General features: G+C 40.7%; 1 protein-coding gene across 10 annotated transcripts in view; it reads left to right on the top strand.

Annotated features, from left to right (window-relative positions):
* Positions 1-25,036, top strand: part of TSPOAP1 (TSPO associated protein 1) — a 225,595-nt gene that overhangs the window by 170,125 nt on the left and 30,434 nt on the right. For all 10 annotated transcript variants that reach the window (XM_033922925.1, XM_033922922.1, XM_033922920.1 and 7 more), the window contains 7 exons: positions 784-935; positions 8,677-9,288; positions 9,522-9,683; positions 13,951-14,059; positions 18,390-18,493; positions 20,782-20,853; positions 24,657-24,785. In XM_033922925.1, the coding sequence (XP_033778816.1) occupies positions 784-935; positions 8,677-9,288; positions 9,522-9,683; positions 13,951-14,059; positions 18,390-18,493; positions 20,782-20,853; positions 24,657-24,785 (1,340 nt within the window). The remainder of the gene's footprint in view (positions 1-783; positions 936-8,676; positions 9,289-9,521; positions 9,684-13,950; positions 14,060-18,389; positions 18,494-20,781; positions 20,854-24,656; positions 24,786-25,036) is intronic.

Genomic DNA, 25,036 nt, shown 5'->3' with positions numbered 1-25,036 from the left:
CTCGGTGCTTGGATACTAACTAGAGGATGCTAAACTGCACAATAAAATATATACCAGAAGCAGAGTGAAAAATCCATAGTGGATTCCTTCTGCAGCATTTGGGTTTGGGGAAATAACCCAACTGTCTAGAATATCTCACCTATCTAATGGAAAAGAGCTTACCATGTCTCTCACTAGGACATGGAGTGGTTTATAAAAATCTGTTTTTGTATATGAGGCTTATTTTATCATGAAACCACTCTCTCTATCCATAAATGTGATAGAATCTTTTTAATTTGTTATTCTCTTCTGTTTAATGGTGCAAAAAAGCCTCAGATCTAGAGCAAAAGCACCATCTGATGTCTGTATGTGATAGCTCACAGTGCTTTTGATTTAATCATTGGCAAAACCCACCTACCTTCCTGTTTATTTAAAACAACCTTATTTAACTAATACTTTTTATTTTAATTTCTTTTTCTTATTTTTCTTTATTTTATGTCAGTCTATTTTTCAGGAAGGTTGTATACCAAGGCTATATTCTTATCCATCTTGTCTCTACACATATCAAAATTCCTTCATTTATATATTGCACTCAATTTGACGACCACTGTTTGTGAATTTGGATAATTTTGTTTATTTTATTATGAACTACATGGATTAGGTTCTTAGGTACTGCAGTATATAAATTTCTTTTAAAAAATAAATACGTATCACAAATAAAATTAAGTTTATATGAATGTGAGAGAGAAATGAGATGCATGCGTACTATCTAAGAAAGTTATTATTTTTTTTTTTTTACTTGAGGGCCTCCTGATGCTCCACTTGATGTCCAAGTGGAACTTGGCCCTTCACCAGAGATTCTCCTCATCAGCTGGCTGCCCGTGACTATTGATGCAGCAGGAACATCTAATGGAGTCAGAGTCACTGGCTATGCTGTATATACTGATGGACAAAAGGTAAAATCTTTAAACATTTTCTAAGATAGTGTTTTTCCAATGCCAGCAGCTATTTTGCCATGGAAGGATGTATGCTGTATCAAATAAATTATATTACATACAAATATATTTCATATGCCTTTTTCCATAGAAACATAACATAGAAGATGACGGCAGAAAAGGGCTATAGCCCATCAAGTCTGCCCACTCTGCTTACCCACCCCCTGTCTATGCCCTAATGACCCAATTTCCTTATCTTGACCCTCGTAGGGATCCCACATGGGTATCCCATTTATTCTTAAAGTCTGGCACGCTGTCTGCCTCGATCACCTGCACTGGAAGCTTGTTCCAATGATCAACCACTCTCTCTGTGAAGAAATACTTTCTGGTGTCGCCATGAAATTTTCCGCCCCTGAGTTTGAGCGGGTGCCCTCTTGTGGCCGAGGGTCCCTTGAGAAAGAAAATATCATCTTCCACTTCGACACGTCCCGTGAGGTACTTAAATGTTTCGATCATGTCTCCCCTCTCCCTACGTTCCTCGAGAGTGTAGAGCTGCAATTTCATACGAGAGACCCTTGAGCCCCGAGATCATCCTGGTGGCCGTCCGCTGAACTGATTCAGTTCTCCTACATTGGGGAATGGGTCTTATGTATGTGTATTCTCCCATATCTCCAATTATGAAAACTTTGATTAAATTCAAGCATAGCAGACATTTTATTGCAATAGGTATATCATTCTGGACAAGTGGTTATCTCCCAGTGCTTGTAAGCCTTACTGAAGGAATCCACTCTGGATTTTTTTCTAAATCCCTCCTACTTCACGAAAGGGTTCTGCTACCTCCTACAATTTTTTCCCTTTTACACACGAGCCTGAAGGAGAATTTCTGCTCTGCTTATTTCTTTATTTTTTTTGTCATGGGGGGGGGGTCTTTGCAATGTTTTGCTTCATTTCAGTGCTGAGAGCTCCTTTAGTCGAGGGTCCAGCTCTGCCTGCGTGGAGGAGAAGCAAACTGAGGTCTGCAGCTGACAGACCAATCTTTCATTGTACCAGTTAGCCAGCCTACAAAGGCCTTTTTGGAGCTTGGGCTGTTAGGCATCCGTAGGGGGCTCAGCGGGGTCTAGCAGGATGCCTGCTGTGTTTCGCCTCCCCACTTTTCGCATTCATAGGGGTTGGACACAGGTCAGACTGTCAGCCCGAAGATTTCAGTGCTGGAAGGATGTTCCGTTTTCAGGCGGTGATTTCTTCTCCCAGATCCAGCTACCCTTGGAGCCGAGGCAGACTGCAGCATATTGCCAGCACAGGTCACAGTGAATAAGGCTGTTACATCCTATGAGGAAAATGGGGGGTGAGGGAGGTCTATAATAGAGAATAACATGGGGCAAATTTTTCCTCGTCTCGTCCCCGCAAGTTTTGTTGCTGTCCTTGCCCTATTCCTGTAAGCTCTGCCTTAACCGCACAAGTCTCAAACACTTATGATTTTAAAGTGTTTGAGGTTTGTGCAAATGAGAACAGAACTTGCAGGGATAGGAAAAGAACTCGCCAGGATGGGAAAATGAATTCCTGCGGGGATGGTGAAAAATGTGTCCCCATGTCATTCTCTAAATCTTGTTTTTAAAGGTTTCTGACTGTTCCTTCATGTTCCCCCTCCTCTAAAATCCTAAATTTGCTAGTTTTGTTTTATTTTAGTGCTTTAAGAACATAAGAATTGCCGCTGTTGGGTCAGACCAGTGGTCTGTTTTTATAAATATTGGTTTTTGTTTTTTGTTATTTTGTAAGCTGCTTAGTTGTAATATGATTTGTGGGATATCAAGAATTAATGAACTTGAAACTTGATTTGTCAAATGTGTGTCTTGATTGCACTGGATTGGCGCTGGATCAGCAAATGTACCCAGCGTGCTGCAGCGCGCTGGAGGAAGGGGCATGAGCTTTGGGCTCCCTACAAATTGAAGGGGGCAGTAAAGCCCTCTGGAGAAGGAGCAGAATTGAAAACCTGGAATGGATTCCTTCTGCACAGCTCGTGAGCATGGGGAGAATACACTTCTGTCCAGATTTTACATCTCATATAGCATCTTATGAGTGTTCTTCATGAGCATGTTCTTGCAGAACATTGTACACCGTGTAGTAGAGCCTGCTGAAAAAGGGCAATGAACTCCATTACCATAGTCAAGAGAAGAGTGTGGAAAATACATGGAAGGGTGCATGTCTGTTCGTTCATGCTGCTGCTTTTTGCTCCCCCTGCAGCTCTTAGGGCAGGCATTTTATAGTCAGCCAGCGTTGAACAGAGAGAAGGGAGGAGTAGCAGAAGAGACACAAGTGCTTCCTCTTTGCCCTTCCCTGTGACTGTAGCATGGAGCTCTTCTCTTTTGATCCAGGAGTCTGCAGGAGAGAATATTGGTGGTACTTCATAGACATTGGAATGGGGGGGACCCACAGGGGCCATGGCCTCCCCAGAAATTCCTGGTGGCAACGGGACAGACAGTATCTACACAGGCAGCACTCTCCTGGGAGCAGCATTTTCCTGCCGACCAGCTTACCTGCTGGTCGGTTCTCTCTGCCCTGACATCTACTCCTCTCACCCCCCCCCCCACTCCCACCCCCTGCGTGTCTACTTTACATTTCTTGCAAATATTTCTAGGAGGAGGAACCAGTTCTCAATGCCGCCAGCATCTTCTCTCAACTGTCTGCCCCGCTCTCTCTGACAACTTCCTGTTTCCAATGGGGCGGGCAGTGGAAAGAAGTCACCAGGCAGCAGCAGGGTGGCATTGAGAATCACTTCCTCTGCCCATCAACATTTGCAAGAAAAGTAAAGTAGATGCGGGAAGGAAAGGATGTCAGGGAAGGTTTTGCGGCAGAGAGAGTCGACCATCAGGTACACTGGCTGGCAGGAAGATGCTGCTTCCACCAGAGTGCTGCCTGGTGCCGGCAGATTTGGGGAAGGGGTAGGAGGTAAAGAGGAAGCAATATAGGACTTGGGGGAGGGAAAGATGTTAGATTCAAATGAGGGAAGGAGAGAGAGATGTGACACTCGGGAATAGGGTAAGTGGAGGAGGGAAAAATGTCAGATTTGTGAGGGGCAGGGAGAGATGGATGGGGATGGCAGAGAGGGTAGAAGGATCACAGGGAGAGGTGGCAGAGGGGGGTAGAAGAGGTACAATGAGAGATGGATTTGGAGGATGACAGGGAGCAAGAGAGGGAAAGAAGGACATAGAAAAGGCAGAGGGGGTCAGGAAGAGATAGTAGAAGGAGGATGAAAGGGAGGGAGAGATGTAAATGGAGGGGCAAAATGTGGAAAAGGAATGAGATTCAGGGGAGGGGGCAGAAGGGGGAGGAAAGATGGACTATTCAGGGAGAGCAGAGGAGGAAGAGGAGAGATGGACAGGGAAAGGCAGAGGGGATATGGATTGGGGGCCAGAAGGGGTTGGAAGGAGAGATGTCAGACTTGGAAGGAGGGAGTGGAAAGGCAGAAAGGAGAGATGTTGGACTTGTGGGTGGGAGGGAGAGAGAAAGAAAGAAAGAAAGAGGAAGGAAATGCTAACATAGTAACATAGTAGATGACAGCAGATAAAGACCCGAATGGTCCATCCAGGCTGCCCAACCTGATTCAATTTAAAGTTTTTAATTTTTTTTCTTAGCTATTTCTGGGCAAGAATCCAAAGCTTTACCCGGTACTGTGCTTGGGTTCCAACTGCCGAAATCTACGTTAAAGATACTCCAACCCATCTACACCCTCCCAGCCACTGAAGCCCTCCCCAGCCCATCCCCCACCAAACGGCCATACACAGACACAGACCGTGCAAGTCTGCCCAGTACTGGCCTTAGTTCAATATTTAATATTATTTTCTGATTCTAGAACCTCTGTGTTCATCCCACGCTTCTTTGAACTCAGTCATAGTTTTACTCTCCTCTACCTCTCTCGGGAGCACATTCCAGGCATCCACCATCCTCTCCGTAAAGTAGAACTTCCTAACATTGCCTTTGAATCTACCACCCCTCAACCTCAAATTATGTCCTCTGGTTTTTACCATTTTCATACCCTTCAAGTATTTGAACGTCTGAATCATATCTCCCCTGTCCCTTCTTTCCTCTAGGGTATACATATTTAGGGCTTCCAGTCTCTCTTCATACATCTTCTGGCGCAAGCCTCCTATCATTTTCATTGCCCTCTTCTGGACAACCTCAAGTCTTCTTATGTCCTTCGACAGATACGGTCTCCAAAACTGAACACAATACTCCAAGTGGGGCCTCATCAATGATCTGTACAGGGGCATCAACACCTTCTTCCTTCTACTGGCTACGCCTCTCTTTATACAGCCCAGCATCCTTCTGGCAGCAGCCACTGCCTTGTCACACTGTTTTTTCGCCTTTAGATCTTCGGACACTATCACCCCAAGGTCCCTCTCCCCGTCCGTGCATATCAGCTTCTCACCTCCCAGCATATACGGTTCCTTCCGACTATTAATCCCCAAATGCATTACTCTGCATTTCTTTGCATTGAATTTTAGTTGCCAGGCATTAGACCATTCCTCTAACTTTTGCAGATCCTTTTTCATATTTTCCACTCCCTCTTCAGTGTCTTCTCTGTTACAAATCTTGGTATCATCTGCAAAAAGGCACACTTTTCCTTCTAACCCTTCAGCAATGTCACTCACAAACATATTGAACAGGATCGGCACCAGCACCGAACCCTGAGGGACTCCACTACTCACCTTTCCTTCCTCCGAACGACTTCCATTAACCACCACCATCTGGCGTCTGTCCGACAACCAGTTTCTAACCCAGTTCACCACTTTGGGTCCTAACTTCAGCCCTTCAAGTTTGTTCAACAGTCTCCTATGAGGAATTGTATCAAAGGCTTTGCTGAAGTCTAAGTAAATTACATCTAGCATATGTCCTTGATCCAGCTCTCTCTCTGGGTTACAAGAGTGGAGTAAGCAACAAGGAGGGGAGATGCTAGAAATGGTAGATCTATGTGTGAGAGTTGTCAAGGAGATGAATGAGTATATGAGAATAGAAATGTTGTAATGGGAAGTAGATAAAAGGGAATAGGAGGATGAGAAATGTGAAAGCTAGGGGGTGAGAGAAGGAGATAGAAATTTGATTAGATAAAAAGTGAAAAGGAATAAATAAAATGTTCCCTTTAAGCTGCATGGCTGCACACCTTTTGGTAGCAGGCCATGCAGCCAGCACATCATGACTTCTGGCCATACTCTGCTGCTGCTGTAGCTTTGTGAAGAAAGAAATGTGGCTAGAAGGAAGGAAGGAGGAGGGGGCCTACTTGGATGTTTTAGAGCCGGCCAGCAAGAGCACAGGTACACCCCCTTGGGAGGGGGGCATGAACTTGGAGGGAGGGAGGTGCCTTGGGTCTCAGAAGGGAGGGATGGAGGAAGAGGGGTTCGTTGGGACACAGAAGGGAGGGGAAAGGCGAATTGAGACAAGGAAGGGAATGTGAACTTATGACTAAGGAGGGAGGGGGCATGAACTTGAGACACAGAATGGAGAGAAGGAAACATGTGACACAGAAAGGAGGGAGGGGAATCAAACTTTGGACACGGGAGGGAGGGGCATGACCTTGAGATATAGGATGGAGGGAGGGAAAGAGATGCTAAAGTGGGGAAGGGACTAGAAAGGGAGAATTGTTGAACATGGGTGTGAGGGAAAGAGATGGTGTACATGGGGAAAGGAAGAAAGAGGAGAATTGGGCATAGGGAGGGAGAGAATTGTTGGACATGGTGCTGGGAGAGGAGTGAAGTTGAGAGAGAGAGAAATGTTGGGATGTGGTGGAGAGAGAACAGTGGGACAGATGGAAAGGGATACAAGAGGGAAGAATGTTGAACATGGTGGAGGGAATGGAAGAAAAGATGTGGCATGGTGCTGCAGAGGGATGATAGAAAGAGAAATGTTGGGCAGGGGCAAAAGATGTTGCACACAGTTCGGGGGTTAAAAGAGAGAGAAATGTTGGATGTGGCAATTAAGGGAATTGGAGAAATGCACCCTGGATCCCTCCTTCCCTCCCTCTCTCTCTCTCTCTTCCCCCTACTCCCTTTGCAGCAAGGAAGGGAATGAGAGAAAGAGAGATGGTGGACAGTGAAAGAGAGGAAGACATTGCATATGGGGGTAGAGAAGAGAGGAAGAAATGAAGAAATGCTGTGCAAGGGTGGGGGAGAGGAAAATTAGTGTGCTTTATGTAGTTTAATTTTGTGATTACCATTATGTATTATTAACAAGATTATATTGTGTGTACAGTATATGAAAAATGAATGTTAGAAATAGCATTTACAAGTTCTATTATTAGGGGGGGCGGAGCTTGGGTGGGTCTGGGGTGGAGCTTTTGGCCCCCCCAAACACAAAAAGCATTCTGCTGCCTTATGTACTCAATCACTTCCAAAAATAAACAGATATAAATGCCTAGTCTCACAAACATAAGAACATAAGCAGTGCCTCTGCTGGGTCAGATCAGAGGTCCATCATGCCCAGAAGTCCACTCATGCGGCAGCCTATCAGGCCCAGGATCTGTATAGGAATCCTCTATCTGTACCCTTCAATCCTCTTTTCCTTCAGGAAATCATCAAATCCCTTCTTGAAACCCAGTAGCGTACTCTGTCGTATCACACCCTCTGGAAGCGCATTCCAGGTGTCCACCACCCTTTGGGTGAAGAAGAGCTTCCTAGCATTGGTTCTGAATCTGTCCCCTCTTAATTTTTCTGAATGCCCTCTCGTTCTTGTAGTTTTTGAAAGTTTGAAAAATCTGCCCCTCTCTACTTTCTATATGCCCTTCATGATCTTGTAAGTCTCTGTCATGTCCCCTCTAAGCCTCTGCTTCTCCAGGGAAAAGAGGCCCAGTTTCTCTAATCTTTCCGCATATGAAAAGTTTTCCATACCCTTTATCAGTCGCGTCGCTCTCCTCTGAACCCTCTCGAGTATCGCCATATCCTTTTTAAGGTACGGCGACCAATATTGGACGCAGTACTCCAGATGTGGGCGCACCATCGCCTGATACAGTGGCAGGATAACGTCCTTCGTTCTGGTTGTAATACCTTTCTTGATAATACCTAGCATTCTGTTCGCCTTCTTAGAGGCTGCTGCGCACTGTGCCGGCGGCTTCATTGTTTTGTCCACCAGTACCCCGAGGCTACTTTCACCCATTACTAGCCCTCCCATCATATAGCTGTACATCGGGTTTCTGTTTCCTACATGCAAGACTTTACATTTCTCTACATTAAACTTCATCTGCCATTTATTTGCCCACTCTCCCAGTTTGTTCAGATCCCTTTGTAAATCTTCACAGTCCTCGAGAGACTACGGGAGCTCAAGGCAGCCATTTCCTATGAGCGATAAGTGTTGAGCACTGACTTATGTCAAATTTAATTAATATATAAAAAAAACCTCAAGATTTTTTTTTTAGATTGATGATCATTTAATGCAATGTGTGTTACAAGTTCATATGCTTTTGATAACAGTGTCTGAGATCTTTACTTCTAGTTAGACGTGTACATATATAATATTTATGCACATTTGAATAGAAGCAGATTGGCTCTTATACCTGGCAAAGGTGTTTATTTAGGTATTCAGTCAACTATAGAGCTGGCACCCATGTCTCTGTTTTCTCAGCATTGTGTGCATAGCTCATCTAAGGAGCTCAATAATTTTTTAATTTGCTGACCACCATGACTAAGGCTGAGATGGAATTATTTCCATGTTAAATTCTTTAATAATTATTGAATGTTTTAGATCAGTAAAAAGTTCTCTTGGTTCCCTCCTTCAGGTGCTTGAAGTTACTTCTCCAACTGCTGGGAGTGTCCTGGTGGGAATGGCTCACTTGAAGTTGCTCCAGCTGTCCCGTGAAGTTTCAGTCAGAACCATGTCTCCGTATGGGGAATCTGTGGATTCAGTACCAGCTCAGATCCCCTCCGCCTTTATGAATGTTTCTAATTGCTACTCACAGGTCCTTGTTTCTTCCAGTCTCTCCTATGAATTGCCATGTGGGGAATCCTCAAACTTTCAAGCTGAAAGAATCCCATCGACTCCCTTAACATCTTCCTTGAATTTGCTACATAATGTGCCCACAGCCATTTCTAATGCAAAATTTTCAGTCAATACTACTTCTAATTGTGACATGTCAGTGGATTCTATGTCAGTGAAAGTCTTATCACATCTCATTCCTTCCTTAAGTGCTTCCATAGTGCATTCGCCTGACATTGCCAACTTAATGTCACACACTTTGGGACATGATTTAAAGGATGGATGTCGCATGTCAATCCAAGGGTCTACAGCTAGCAGTCTTCCTCCAGAACCAGATTTTTCTACTAAGCCATATGAGGAAATGGCATTGCCCAAGATAACCTCAGAGAGAGATTCCAAAAAACAAGAGACTGTGGTATGTAGCAATGAATTTTGTGAAAAACTTTACAGATATATAGTTCATAATCAGAAAAGCTTGTATGGCAGTGGCATATATTGTTATAAATGATAAAACCAAGTCATTTTAAAACATGGTGAGTAAATGAACTACTTTACCCCCTCCTCCCTTCTCCTCTCTACTGTATCTTATTTGGTGACATTATTATTCAATGAACTGTATATTCAAGAATTTCTCTAAATTTATTGCAGTCACAAGAAGAAATATCCAGCAAAGGAAACTGGCAGTTGAATTCTCTTGACCATACCCACAGTTCAGATCTTTCAGATATTTTAGAAGAGGAAGAAGAGGAGGACCTAAATGTGGAGATGCAAAAAGTAAAGAAACTGGAGCAACAAGACAGGGAAGGAAAGGTACTGCTATATTTAATACAGAGTGAAATAGATAAAAATACCTGCTTGCTTCAATTGCGATCTGCGGGCCAGCTGCCACTATTCAGCAGCACCTAACCAGGCAGTGCCACTACATACTATTACTACTGCTATTTATTATTTCTATAGAGCTACCGGATGCATGTGGTGCTGTACATTAAACACACAAGAGCCGGTCCCTGCTCGAAAGAGCTTGCAATCTAATTATGACAGGACACAGGGTGGGTCAATATATACTGTTCATGAAGGGGGATATAAATGGATGAAGATGTAGAGAGGGTAGGAGATGCAGAAGGAATGAGAAACAGATATAGTGTATTACAAGGGTTAGGGTTAGGGCGTCAGAGAGGACATTCCGGTCCAGCCAATCGCTGCCTGGCTGGCCCTGAACTTTCTCTCCAACATCAGAATTGATGTCCGAAGGGGGGGGAGGCTTGTGGGCCTGGCGCTTGTGCAGTCGCTGCACATGCCTGGCCTGATGCGGTATCTGGGAAGCAGGGTGTGCAACATCAGCTAAATCAGTGGTGGCATTGCAGAACAGAAGTTGGGACATTAGACCACTTAATTTTTTTTTGTCCCTGTGTAAATGCATTTTGGAAATAATTTGGCCCCAAATTAATGAATTACTAGAAAATCATGTAGGACTCTCATATGATACTATACTATTTGGTACAGCAATGAGAACTCAGAGTCCGATTACAGCAAACAATAGCAAACTATTATTAATATTGACAGGGGTCACCATACAACAAATAACTCAAAATTGGAAGGATTATACCAAATTAAACTATACATTTTGGTGGAATTCAGTCTGTCATATATACAAAATGGAAAAAACAATAGCATTACAACAGGGAAATATTCATAATTTTAAGAAAATTTGGGAACCATTGACTCGTTATTCCAATGATCAGATTTCATAGCACATTAATAATGGTTATATTAGAATGGGGAGGGGAGGAGAATGTATATTATATGGATTTAAGAAATGAAAAAAAGGGGGAGGGTTATATTTTATGTGATAAGATGAATTATTTGTAATCACAATTTTTCATGTGTTAATTGAAGTTTTATGTACAATTAAATTATTGTAAGAATGAAAAATTTATAAATAAAATATTAAAATAAATAAATAAATAAATATCAGAATAATTTAGTCAGTGAACCCAATCCCCATCACTCACACTCACTTCCCAACTTTCACACACATAATTCAGTTATTGTGATTATTTTTATCCAAACTGGATCGTGGTTAGTTCATGTGTTCATTAGTCCATGATCATCTAGTCAGAGAGGCTTCAAAGTGAGAGTTGCACGACAGTCTAGCACATGAAAATCACAGTTTCTTAAACACAATCGTCAGGCCTCTCTGTCCTCATGATGGTCCTGTTCTTCAATTCATAAAGCATTCAGCTCAACACAAGACTGTGTTTCGCCACCTGGCGTCTTCAGGAGCTGTGTTTGCAAGGCTCACCAACATCACAACTTCACCTACAATGCAAAATAACTCACATACATTCCCTTTCATTCATACTAAAACCTCACCAAAATCTTTAAAACATCATTCGCCTACCACTAAACTGAGCAGGGACCCAGGGTTCGGCACAAACCGGGATCAGCTGACAAGCAGGAAACACATCGTCTACCAGGAAATCAAACTGCATGACCTCACTTCCTCTCCATAAACCTTATATCCCTGTTCCAGTTATAACAACTTACAGTCCACTTCTTTGTTGAATATAACCATATTCAGCCCCCATTCCTGTTACAACAGATTCCATTCCACTTCTTTGTTGAGTCCATAAGGCTCAACCCTATTCCACTCATAAATTAAGCTCTATTCCCTTCTAAGCAGTACCTCAGAAATATTACCACCACTTGGTAAAGACACTTGAATCAAAACCACAAACCGCATATCCTCTACCTTATGAGCATTTATTTGCCAATGCGAAACAAGCGGGGTATCCTCCTTACCCAATCTGAGATTACTAAGATGTTGAGCCCCCTAAATTTGATTTTCGTTGCGTTTGCCCCAGATACCATTTATCACACGGGCAAACTATACTGTACACAACCTGCTTAGTGTCACAGTCCGCGTGTGCTCTTATGAAAAATTCACGATCACTCCCAGGGACAACAACCTTGTAAGTTACCAAGGCAAACTGGCAATATACACACCCTGCACATTTAAAATGTCCCAGTTGTATTGCAGCCCCACTCACTGTTTCTGCAGGACTAGAAAACAATTCCTTACCCCTAGTGTAGGCAAACCTGGGCATTTCAACTAGTCAGGGATTAAAGTGAAAAAGTGGCCATAATTTCCGTATACTTTCCCTTAGCTCCTGTGCCTGATAAGAGTGTGGTGGTACACACATGACCGGCTGTGCACATCGCGTTTGATCCTTTCGCATCAATAACCATCGCCTATCAGCATACATAGCTCGCTTACGGGCTCTCTGAATCACTCTGAGCAAATCTTACCTCATTTCTTCTGCCCGTCGACAGAACTCTGTCCTTTCAGTACAAAGCCTTTTTAATTGCAAAAACAGCCCAACTGGAATACTGTCTCTCAACTTCTGAGGGTGATAGCTGTTATAATGAAGGACAGTGTTCCGTTTTATCTCTTTTCGATAAATTGAGGTGATAAACTGCCCTGCCGATAGTGTCAATTCTAAATCCAAAAAATGGATTGTTGGGGAAATGATGGACTGGAATGATATATTGGGATCACACGTTTCCAAATATTCCAGAAATTGCTGCAACCTAGCCATGGACCCGGTCCAGAGTAGCAGTATGTCATCTATAAATCATTAAAAACATCAAAAACCTACTCTGACAAAGTAACTTAGACACTCGGGAGAGTAGGCTTTGCCTAAGTTAAACAAACCTATTATCCAAAATGAGCCTCAGAGCTACAGGCCTGGCCAGGAATGCCAGAGCCTCTGTGTTCAGCCATACAGCTGACCTGCTATAATCATCGGCTCCTCTTACAGCCAGCACTTACCCAGGAAAAAACTCCACCCAAGGGAGGAAAAAACCTAAGGTATTGCTAGCTGTAGAGACAAAATCAAAAGCCCTAAACTCCCCAGCCTCTTTGGCTTTTGTCCAGCTTTTTGGTGGAACATAAAATAATACGCAAGAAAAGAAGTTCTCTAATTCCTTACTACAAATATATACAGGATAGTATTTCCAGATGATTTGTCATTTTAGAGTTCAACGCTTCAAATTCAAATCTTTCCTGGAGATAACTGCCAGTCCTCCTCCCCTTCTAGCATCACGATTGATTGAAAGAATTTAAAAATCAGTGGGCAATAAATCTTGAATTATTGGATCATCATCAGAAATCAACAAATTCCTATTTATATATATATATATATATATATATATATATATAGGGTGGGAAATATAGATATTAATATGAAAGAAAAATGGAAAAACAATTAATAGGGGAAAGGGATGAATATCTATGATATGAATTTGTACATACATATATATTTTATTATACATTTTATAATATGTGATTCATGTATTGAAAGAATGAAAATTCTATAAATAAAAAGTAAAAAAAAAACAAAAAAACAAAACAAATTCCTATTAGGCTAGTCATTTACTGATGATACAATCCTTAATTTAAAAAGCTTTATTCTAACAGACCGTATATTAAGATACACACAGGAAACATTAGTGCAAATATTAGTTGACAAAGAAGTGTTAGTACTGATAGCTATTTGTTAAGAGGGGATGTGGGTGGGTATTATTTTAATTATCTCATAATATATATGAATTTATCAATATATTTTGTTGTATTTGTATGCAATTTTTTTGAGGGGATGGGTGGGTTTACAATTTGAGTAATAATTGTTATACATATGTATTACATACTTTTTCAAATATTATAGTACATGACTATAGAATGATATGTTGTATTTACAGTAATGCATGAAGGAATATCAAGTGTGTATTTTATGAGATTGTATAACTTTATATGATACACTTATTGTAGTATGAAAAATGAATAAAAAATTTAAAACAAAAACAGATTTCAGTTCTCCTTTTTTTAAAGGTACACTGATGTCTATAATTACATTAATCTTGGTAGGCTTGTTCTCCTGATGTTCAGATGGAATTTGGGGGGAATTTTTTGTACCTTTTGAATTCGGATATAATTGTGGATAGAGAGAACTAACTTCAGCTACATGAGACTATCAACAACTTAACCCAAGAACATAAATGTTAATTCTTCTTTCAGATGGGTGTCTCTGAAGGTCCCAGATTAAACCAACATCCAAGTCCTTCGGTGTGGCATGCTTCAACCAGAAAGATCAGATCGAAACAAGCATCAGGTGATAACAAGTCAGGTAAACTCTCAAGCTTTCCAAAGATAAGGTAGTATCAAGGACAGAAATATTCAAATGAGAAAAGGTACAAAAAGGTGTTAAGGATCAATTTTCTTTTTTTTTTCTTAAATTCTTTATTCATTTTATAATTCACAACAAGTGTACAGTAAATATCAAACAATTAGAATACAATATCACTTGAAAATCTACCATATCATACAACAAAAAGAATAAAGGATCAATTTTCAAAGTGATTCATCACTTGTCTTTGGGAGTAATATCCATAAATTAGTCCTTTCAAATACTGAGCTAGGCTGAGTGCTTAGATTTGGATACACTATTCACAAGAAACCTAACAGAGGGTTGGAGTAAAGGGCCATTACTCAGACTGGCAATGGGTCACGAGTGGAGTTCCACAGGGGTCGGTGCTGGGACCGCTTCTGTTCAATATATTTCTTAACGACCTGGAGACGGGGACGAAATGTGAGGTTATTAAATTTGCTGATGACACCAAACTCTGCAGCAGAGTTAGAACCATGGAAGACTGTGAAGACCTGCAAAGGGACCTAACGAGACTGGAAGAATGGGCAAAAAAGTGGCAAATGAGTTTTAACATAGAGAAATGCAAGGTCATGCATGTAGGGAAAAAGAACCCGATGTTCAGCTACAAAATGGGGGGATCATTGCTAGGGGTGAGCTACCTTGAAAGAGACCTGGGGGTGATGGTGGACACAACACTGAAAGCATCAGCACAGTGTGCGACAGCCTCAAAGAAAGCGAACAGAATGTTGGGTATCATTAAAAAGGGTATCACAACCAGGATGAAGGAAGTCATCATGCCGCTGTATCGTGCAATGGTGCGCCCACATCTGGAGTACTGTGTCCAGTACTGGTCGCCGTACGTCAAGAAGGACATGGCAGTACTTGAGGGGGTCCAGAGAAGAGCGACTAAACTGATAAAAGGTATGGAAAACTTTTCATACGCTGACAGGTTGAAAATGCTGGGGCTATTCTACCTGGAAAAGCGGAGACTTAGAAGAGACATGATAGAAACCTTCAAAATCTTGAAGGGCTTAGAGAAGGTAGACAGAGACAGATTCTTCAGACTGTGGGGAACCACAAGTACAAGGGGTCACTCGGAGAAATTGAGAGGGGACAGGTTTAGAATAAATGCTAGGAAGTTCTTTTTTACCCAGAGGGTGGTTGACACATGGAACGCGCTTCCAGAGGTTGTGATATGCCAGAGCACATTACAGGGGTTCAAGGAAGGTTTAGATAGGTTCCTAAAGGATAAAGGGATTGAGGGGTACAGATAGAAGTAGAGGTAGGTTATAGAAATGGTCAGGAACCACTTCACAGGTCATAGACCCGATGGGCCGCCGCGGGAGCGGACTGCTGGGCGCGATGGACCTCTGGTCTGAACCAGTGGAGGCAACTTCTTATGTTCTTAAATGGGTAAAAAGTAGGCACGGAAGTGGTTAGCTGCTTATTGCTGACTTTAAGTATTGTGTGCCAAAGTTAGGGGTTCTAATGGCAGATCTAAAGCTAGCTGGCCCAATTCTGGTCACATAAGCTTAGCAAAATATTCAACAACTAGTCTTTAAGTCTGTTACATTAACGGGTGCTAGAATAAGAGTTTTCACCTCATGCAAAATTGTAATTTCTTTAATAAGACATTAACTATTTTTTTCTGCGGCTCTCACAGTTAAAGTTTAACATCTTTCCTTTCTCAAAACTGACACATTTCAAGAATTAACTTATGATAATGTGTAATAACAAACTTTTATTGATTTTGACCGGAGTAGCCATTCAACATATTACTAATAACTGGAAAGGCTCAATTTTAAATTTTGGTGGAATTCAGTTTGCCACATATACAGAATGGAAAGATCAATAGCGGTGCAAAATGGAAATGATAAAAACTTCATTAAAATTTGGGAACCATTAACGTCCTTTTGTCATGATTGATGCCATTTTCCTAATATTTCTATATTTAATATGTAAGATAAGGGTGGGGTGGGGGGAGGGTTTCTATTACATGTAAAATAAAAATTACTAAAAGGATTTCAGGATGGGAGAGGGAGGGTTATATTTACAACTATAAGCTATAATGATAAGATGTACAAGTGGTTAAATCTATGTTATTGTGTTGCAATTTTTGTACACTTGATGAAAGTTTTAAAATGAATAAAGAATTATAAAAAAAACTGACACATTTCAATCACTGTATGGAAAATAAAATCATTTTCCGTACCTTTGTTGTCTGGTGACTTAATTTTTCTGTGCTTTTAACTATATATCCAGTGCCTCCTGCATGCTTCTCCTTTGGTCCTCCTTCCCTCCTCCAACCAATATCTCTCTCTCCCTCCCTCCATAAGTCCAACTTTTCTTTTTATTTATTTATATGCATTTTCAAATAAATCCACAAGCATCCACTTGTTAACAGAAATACAGAGTTAAAGAAATACAATCAAAGAAGAAATCCGTTTAGACATCATTAATACTCTTCCTTAGACCATGGTTAAAGTACTATATTCCAACCCAACTACAAAGGTTCTTATTAATGGTATATACTCAAATTCATTTAATCCAACTAGAGGAACTAGACAGGGGTGTCCACTATCGCCTCTACTATTCAATATAGTGCGGGAACCATTATTGATTGCGATAAAGTCTCATCCTCACATTAAAGGTGTACAATGTGGAAGTTCGGAGACGACATTTTCTTATATGTAACACCGGACTCACTGAAGCAGATATTACAAATTATCTCTTCTTATTGTATGAGAATACACGCCCTGCTGTCCTCGGAGAATATCTGCTCATATGAAACTCAAAGCAGATGATTTAAATGCTAAACTATACTATAGACTATCTTTGTTAGCAGAGTAACTTAAAGAGCTGAAATTACCTATTTAAACACAAGTCTACCTTTTCCCAGTTTGAATGCAATTTCTCAACAGCAAAGTTTTCTTTCTCTCAGCAGGTTCTGCTCAGCATCTGTTTAAGATTCCTCCTATCTTTTGTATCTTTATTAAGACATTTCTTCCCAAGTTGAATACAGTGTTTCAAGTGTTTGGGTAGGAACCTTGATGTCTTTGCAAGTCATCTTTGCAGAGATGTCCCCGTGATTTCTTGTTTGGAGACTATTTTTTTTTTTTTTTTTTAATTGTATTCCACATTATCTACTATTCTACGCAGATCACAACTGAATATACATAAAATTCAAATGACAGAGCAATCTCAATAAAATATGATTAACATCAACATTCAAAAATACAGTACCCTCCACTCTCAGTCATTGTTTTCAAAGGAATTCAGTGCTCCACCCCAAAAGCCCACTCAAATAGAAAGGTCTTCTTTGCCCTAAGCTAGGGCGGCAATACATTCCACAAGATGAAACTAGCTATATAAAAAACTGAAGATGTATACTCATCTAAATACACAATTAAAAAAGAGGGGACATCTAATAAATTCTTTGATTCTGACCATAATTATTGGCAAGGTTGATGCAAATGCAAAGGGGAAGCCATTACTACTGAAATTTGTCCAGTGAGTAACAGCAAAAGATTTTATTCTGGATCTGAAATTCAACAGGTAACCAGTGCAGTCTTCTAAAATACTGATGAGAGATTTTCAAATCCGAATAAACCACATAAGACCTATGCAGTTGCATTTTCTATTATCTGCAAACGCCATTGTACTTTTTTTAGATAAACCAATCAGCAAGCTATTATAATAATCAACATTTGGAATTATGATACTCTGCACACTAATCTGCTAATGTAATCCTTCAAATGTCTTATCAGTGTGATCCAAAGGAAGTAGGGCAAATACTAGTTCCCTGCATGAGGACTCATGAGACCTTACTTTAAGAAATAGTTGATCACTTGACAGTATGATAAGACTAAATTGAAGGAGGACACTGATATAGTAAGGGGAATGAAGGGGTACACCACCCCAGACGCCACTTTGGCGAGGGTGCTGGCACCTCTCCTCTTCCCCTCACCATGTACCCTTTCCTGCACTCCCTCCCCCAGTACCTCTTCAAATCTTTTCCAGCCGCAACCAGCACCTCTTACCTGTTCTGCTAGCCTCATCTTCCTGTTCACGGGGGCCAGGAAATGACATCAGAGGTAAGGATGAGGCCAGCACGAGCAGCAGGGAAGAGATGCTGCTCACAGCCTGTGAAGATTTGAAGAGGTATTGGGGGGGAGGGGGCAGTTTGCGGAAGCACACAGCATGGTTATGCCAGATACTTCTGCTCCGAGCGCAAGCTTTCCTCCTGAGCACTGAAGGAGGAAGAATTGTTCAGTATCAAAATATTAATGTAATATTCTCATCTATACAGAGCAAAGGCAGTCTATTAACAATGAAGAATTGAACACCTCAAGAACCATGGTGGCTAGTTTTGATTATAATCCTAGAAAGGACTCTCCTAATCTTGATGTGGAGGTAAGTAATTTTAGATTACTACTTCTGTTACTTTGAGTATTTTAATATATATAACAAACTGATCATTATTTGTTCTTGAGAGCAAGTAGGATCAATCAGTTTTCTGGGGAGTTCTGAAAAAGACATTAACATTGGTAGGGCTGGAAGTCGGAGAATGAGATTGAGACACCAAAAAGGACTCGGCTCCTTGCAACGAGGTATCTCGAGGCACTTTTAAGGACTTGACTCCTTGTATAGAGTGTGTAGACTGAGTTCGAGGCACTCTTAAGGACTCAACGCCTTGTATAGTGTTGAGATTCATGTGGAGGCACTTTTAAGGACTCGACTCCTTGTATAGAGTGACTAGGTTGAGCTCGAGGCACTGCCAAGGACTCGACTCCTTGTAATACTGCTGAGTGCTCAGGCTGGACTGCAGGTAGCAGAGTCGAGGCAGGAGTGAATTGGGCAAGCATGTTACCAAACAACTGATACAGAATAGTTGCCAACATATTCTGCAAAACCGGCAACAAGACCATTGAATCTGGTACATTTGGTGTGGCTATAGTCTCCTAGGAAGAGGACCTCGAAGAAGAAAGAGGTAGGAAGCTTCAGAACCACCGGTTCTAATGGTGGCATGTCTGGAGGAGTTGGCTTAGCTATCTTACCTGAGGGAGACAGGAGAAGATTTAGCTGATTTCCCCCGAAGACGAGGACTTCTCAAACGAGGAAGGTTTGATTAAGGTTGAGGTGAAAGGCGGTAGCCACGTAGAAGACTTCACTGGATTTGGGGTCGGGGTTGGAATTGGGGTCAGGACCTTAGGTAAAGATTTATCCATACCGCCGAATATTTTTTCTACTTGAACTCGACAATTTTTGATCTCTTCTGCATTTTTGATCTCTTATGTTTCCAGGCAGATTTTCTGGGTCACCAGGCCGCAAAGTAGTATAAAATTATATCTAATTATTTGAATAAGAAGCCTAAAAATGGATTAAGAGATATTTGGAGCATTGAGATTAAGCATCATATTAATGCATCTCAATGGCCACGTATTTGGTCTTGGAGAATTAAAGGTACGATGTCAGCATCTATTAGGCAAACATGGTTCTTTTTGTTGCATAGAGCATTCTGGACCCCTACTAGATTACAAAAATTAGATTGCTCTAAGTCTAATAGATGATGGCTTTGTAAAATTGAAGTTGGAACTCTAGACCATCTTTTATTTTATTGTCCATGTATTCAGGCATTTTGGATATCAATATGGGATCAAGTTAATATGTTGATGGAGAGTCATGTGGCTTTATCCTATGACACAGTGATTTTTGGAATGTGTATGAGGGCCAAATGCCAAATATCTGCAGCAAACAATAAATTATTGTTGATTCTTACGGGAGTGGGAATTCAATAGATAACAACTAATTGGAAAGACTGTTCTAGATTGAATTGTAATTTTTGGTGGAACTCAGTTTGTCATGGGATGGGATGGGAGGGATAGGGAGGGAAAAATATTGGAAATATGTTGTTATGAAAAATAAGGAGATATATGTAATAGGATGGGATATTTATTGTTGTACATTACTGGATATAATAAAATGTTTAAAGTGTTTGAGGAAGAAGGATGGGGGGAGGGACAGATTTCATGTCAGATTAATTGTATTATCAAAAAGGGATGTATAATTATATATAAATTTGGAAGGAATATTTTATTGATATGGAAAAGGGTGGGAGGTGGGGGGAATAAAAACATGTATAATAATATTGTTTAAGAATGCCAAGTGTGTTATGTAAATTAATTGTAATAATACTGTACACTTGTTGAAAGAAATAAAAAGGAATAAAGATTAAAAAAAAAAAAAAAAGTAAATACTTTTTAACGTGAAGGAGAGAAGTACTTTTATGTACCTTTGCCTTTTATAGTACTAGCTTTCTACATATATCAGGGAATAATTTCCTCAAGTATTACATAAAGAGATTATCACCTACTTTGAAAGCCAGATTTTTTCTCCTATAGTTCTAATGAAAGATAATATTTTAATTTTACCAAATGCAGTAATAAAGGGCTCTTTTTATCAAACTGTGCTAGAGATTTTTAGCACAAGCTGACATGGGAAAAATGCTATGATGATCACAAAATTACTATAAGCGTCAGAGCATTACTTTGCTGGCCCATGCTCAAAACCTCTAGTGCAGTTTGATAAGAGGGGGATTAGTAACTTTACAAAGTATTAATAGGAAATTAGAATAACCAGAAATACATTATATTTCATAATTGCTATGTTGGACTAAACTTTCCTTTGTGTTTTATTTCCAGGCTGAGTTGACTTTTAATGCTGGAGATGTTATCACTGTTTTTGGTGACATGGATGATGATGGATTCTTCTTTGTAAGTTATAGAATCTGAAACATTGACTCCAAAAATCAGTTTCATGCTCTGTTCTGTAATTTGTTTTACTTAAAAAGATTCTTTTTATTAATTTTTAGATGTTTACAGTCAGCTTTTATATAATATACAGTGAAACTTGAGTAAGACAACCATGTTTATATTATTTGGATTTAGCTCACATCTTTTTAGGTAAGTTACATTCAGATACACTATCCTCCTGTTTTACAAAGCCGCATGGCAACAGCCCTGAAGCCCTTTAAATCTCTATAGGCTTCGGGGCCATTACCATAGCGCAGCCGCTAACGGCGACTTTGTAAAACAGGCCCTAAGTATTTCCCTGTCCCTAGAGGGCTCACAGTTTATCTCAAGTTACCAATCACAACAGAAAGTTGAGTCATTTGAGCTTCAGTGCTGGAGAAGGATTTTATGCATGCCATGAACCACCAGTAGAAGTAACAAATCAATTCTGTTTCTTGAAACCCAAATGATGACATTGCTGACTTGATTGTAACCTCTTCGCTGACTTTGACTGTAACCTCTTCGTCGATTGTCCAGCGCTTCTTGCTGTAAACCGCCTCAAACTTCTATGGCTTTGGCGGTATATAAGAATAAAATTATTATTATTATTATTATTTTGATCACACCGTCAGAAGAGAGAGATCACTGGAGAAGGACATCATGTTTGGGAAGATCGAAGGAACCAGGCAGAGGGCAACCTATAATCAGATGGCTGGACATATTGTAAACAACCATAAGGATGATGCTGGAGGAGCTTTACCAGACTAGCACAAAATTGATTTCTTTTTAGATCTGAAGTTCATCAAGTCACTAAGATACAAGTCGATGGCACCTAACACACACCAATCAATACAATACCCATAGAACAGTGGTCTCAAACTCGTGGCCCACGGGCCACATGCGGTCCGCCAGTTATTATTCTGCAGCCCATGGTCTGGACACGATGATCAAGTGCTCCCTTGCTGCAATCATTTTTCCGTTCAAAGCCGCAGCTGGCGGCAGCTCCGCACCTGAGTCAAAAGCCTCTCTGACATCATAACGTAGGCATAGACCGCGGCTTTGAACAGAAAAACGACTGCAGCAAGGAAGCTGGCCAGAAATTAAATATTCGCCGGCATTCTCTATTATGATATCGTCATGACATTGCACTCCACAGATTTTCTGATACACATGCATTGTGTTTTTTTACACTTTTTTCAGTTTTGATGTGGTTTTTCATGTAACTGTAAGTTCTGGATTGTAGGAATCCTTGAAACCATGTGTGTACCTTATCTGTGATTCCTATTGTATCTAGTATTTGTAGTAGGATGTTGTGATCCACCAGGTCAAATGCTGCGGTGAGAACCAGTTGTATAATCAGCATTTTTCTACCTGTGCTGAAGTGTTGTATTTACTGAAGAAGATTTACACAGCATACCAGAATTATCAGACTATGTGCTGGCAACAAAGATGGAAAGCTGACAGGATTGACGGTCAGTCTAGAGGAGGTGTGTAGGCAGATTGATAGGCTTGAGCAATAAATCCCTGGGAGTGGATGGCATCTATCCGAGGGTCATCAAGGAACTGAAAGGGACCATAGCTGAACTACTTCAACTAATAGCCAATCTGTCGATCAAATTGGGAAAGATTCCGGAAGACTGGAAGGTGGCGAATGTTACACCGATCTTCAAGAAAGGTTCGAGGGGAGATCCGGGAAACTACAGACCGATGAGTCTGACCTCAGTACGGGGAAAGATGGAAAAGTCGCTGATAAAGGACGGCATCATTGATCACCTTGACAGACATGGGCTGATGAGGACCAGTCAGCACAGTTTTAGCAAAGGCAGATCATGTTTGACGAACTTGCTGCACTTCTTTGAGGAAGTAAACAGACAGATAGACAAGGGCGACCCGGTCGACATTGTATATCTGGATTTTCAGAAGGCGTTTGGCAAGGTTCCACATGAATGACTACTTCGGAAAATTGCGAGCCATGGGATCGAGGGTGAAATACTCGCGTGGATTAAAAACTGGCTAGACAAAGGAAACAGAGAGTGGGGGTAAATGGACAATACTCAGACTGGAGTGGATAAATGTAAAGTGATGCATGTAGGTAACAAAAATCTCATGCATGAATACAGGATGTCTGGGGCGGTACTTGGAGAGACCTCCCAGGAAAAAGACTTGAGAATTATGATTGACAAGTCGATGAAGCCGTCCGTGCAATGTGGTGCGGCGGCAAACAGAATGCTAGGAATGATAAAGAAGGGGATCACGAACAGATCAGAGAAGGTTATCATGCCGCTGTACTGGGCCATGGTGCGCCCTCACCTGGAGTACTGCATCCAGCACTGGTCGCCGTACATGAAGAAGGACATGGTACTAGTCGAAAGGGTCCAGAGAAGAGCGACTAAAATGGTTAAGGGGCTGGAGGAGTTGCCATATAGTGAAAGATTAGAGAAACTGGGCCTTTTCTCCCTCGAAGCGATATTCAACATAAACAGCATGCATATAATTTGAACATAAGTTGGTAATTTGAAATCTTTCTATCACCTGTTGTTTTCTGAGCAGTGCCGGGACTTCTGTGCCTCTGCGTACAAGAGTAATAGACACAACACTAACACGCTTATTATAAAATATAATCTAGCAAAAACAGAACGGGTTACAATAAAATAAAATTAGGTACTTGGAACTCCCCTAACTGTCCCAAAGGCTCACAATCTAGCTAAAGTACCTGAGAAAACAATTAGTAAATAGGAAAGATCTAACAATTCAAATAATAAAAAATAAAAAGAATAGCATCAAGTAAATCAAAACCTCAAAGACCCAAAGCAGCACATGGGGCTGAATACCTCATAGCTCACTTACATCAATAGATTCATTAGATTAGCCAGCCCTGCTGCCGAAGTGCAATGGAAATGGAAAGGCTGAGGATATGATTTATAGCAGGAATAATATCCCAATAGTCTCTTAAAGTTATTAGATGTAGAAGGGGCATTTTCAATTTTAGAAACAAGAAAATGTCTCTCTTGTTTAGAAAACGGCTATTTCATAGATGTGTTTGTGCTCAGTGAGTTAATCTTTTTAAACTGTTTTTAAAAAAACTACATCCAGAAGAAAAACACACAAAAGAAACCATTGAGATGTGAGAGGGCCAGTAGACTGGCCACACAGTGCTAGCAGGGCGCCTTAGAGGGCACTGCAGACTTGATATGACCCCCTTACCCAACTATACAGCACAACAATATCACAGCTTTGAAAAGTGGGAGGGATTAATAAAGACAATGAATTTGAGAGTGATGCGTAGAGTCACAATGAGCTAGTCATTAATTGATCAAAGTGGCCAGGAATGTAGCCTTTGATTTAGTAGATTTGAACCACTTCAATACTTAATTTTTATCTTGAACTCTTGGGGGTTTTTGTTTCTTCTTTGGTGGTTTAGTACCATGAAGAAGTCAGTTCAAACTGTAGTAGGGAGCAAATGATAATTGATAACGATGTTCAAGCAGAAAGTTTGTAACGCAGATCTGCTTTGTCAGTTGTTCCAGGGCTGCACCAGTCCTTATGCTAATTATTTGTTTATGTAACAAAACTTATATCAGCGGGTTACAAAATACTTCTATAAAATGAATGACATAACAAACAATAATATGAACATGATGTTTTATAACCCATCCTGCTCACATGTCCATTTATTACTTTGTATCCCACTGTGCTTGTTTTCATCTCATTGTTTTTCTTGTACTCATATAATTGCTGTAGTGTGAAAATAACAAGATAAACTATTTTTTATCTTTATTCTACAGGGGGAGTTGAATGGACACAGAGGTTTTATTCCATCCAACTTCTTAGAAGCCACCTGTCTGGATGGAAAAGTGTTGATGGGGACGTTACCAGAAAACAGGGAAACCCATGAAGCAAGGGAAGAAGCACAGGTAAAATAATAATTCATCTTAATAAAGGAATTAGAATAAAAAAGTATTAATTTTTTTGTTTAGAACTGCATAGATATTATTCTTGTACAATCCCTCTGGAGCCTGAACTATCAGGTAGTGCATCCATTCCGAGGTCACCTGTGCGGCCACACCCCTTGAAGTTCAGTTTGATTCTGCAGCCTTGATGAGAACTTCTAGTTTTCTTCTGCTCATGATTTTATTTCTCAATTCCTAGTCTTTTATTTTCTTCG

This window comes from Geotrypetes seraphini, chromosome 15 (assembly GCF_902459505.1).
Source record: "Geotrypetes seraphini chromosome 15, aGeoSer1.1, whole genome shotgun sequence".
In the NCBI taxonomy this organism is placed as follows: Eukaryota; Metazoa; Chordata; class Amphibia; order Gymnophiona; family Dermophiidae; genus Geotrypetes; species Geotrypetes seraphini.
Note: the sequence above shows the minus strand (reverse complement) of the source record. Positions and strands in the feature narration are given on the sequence as shown.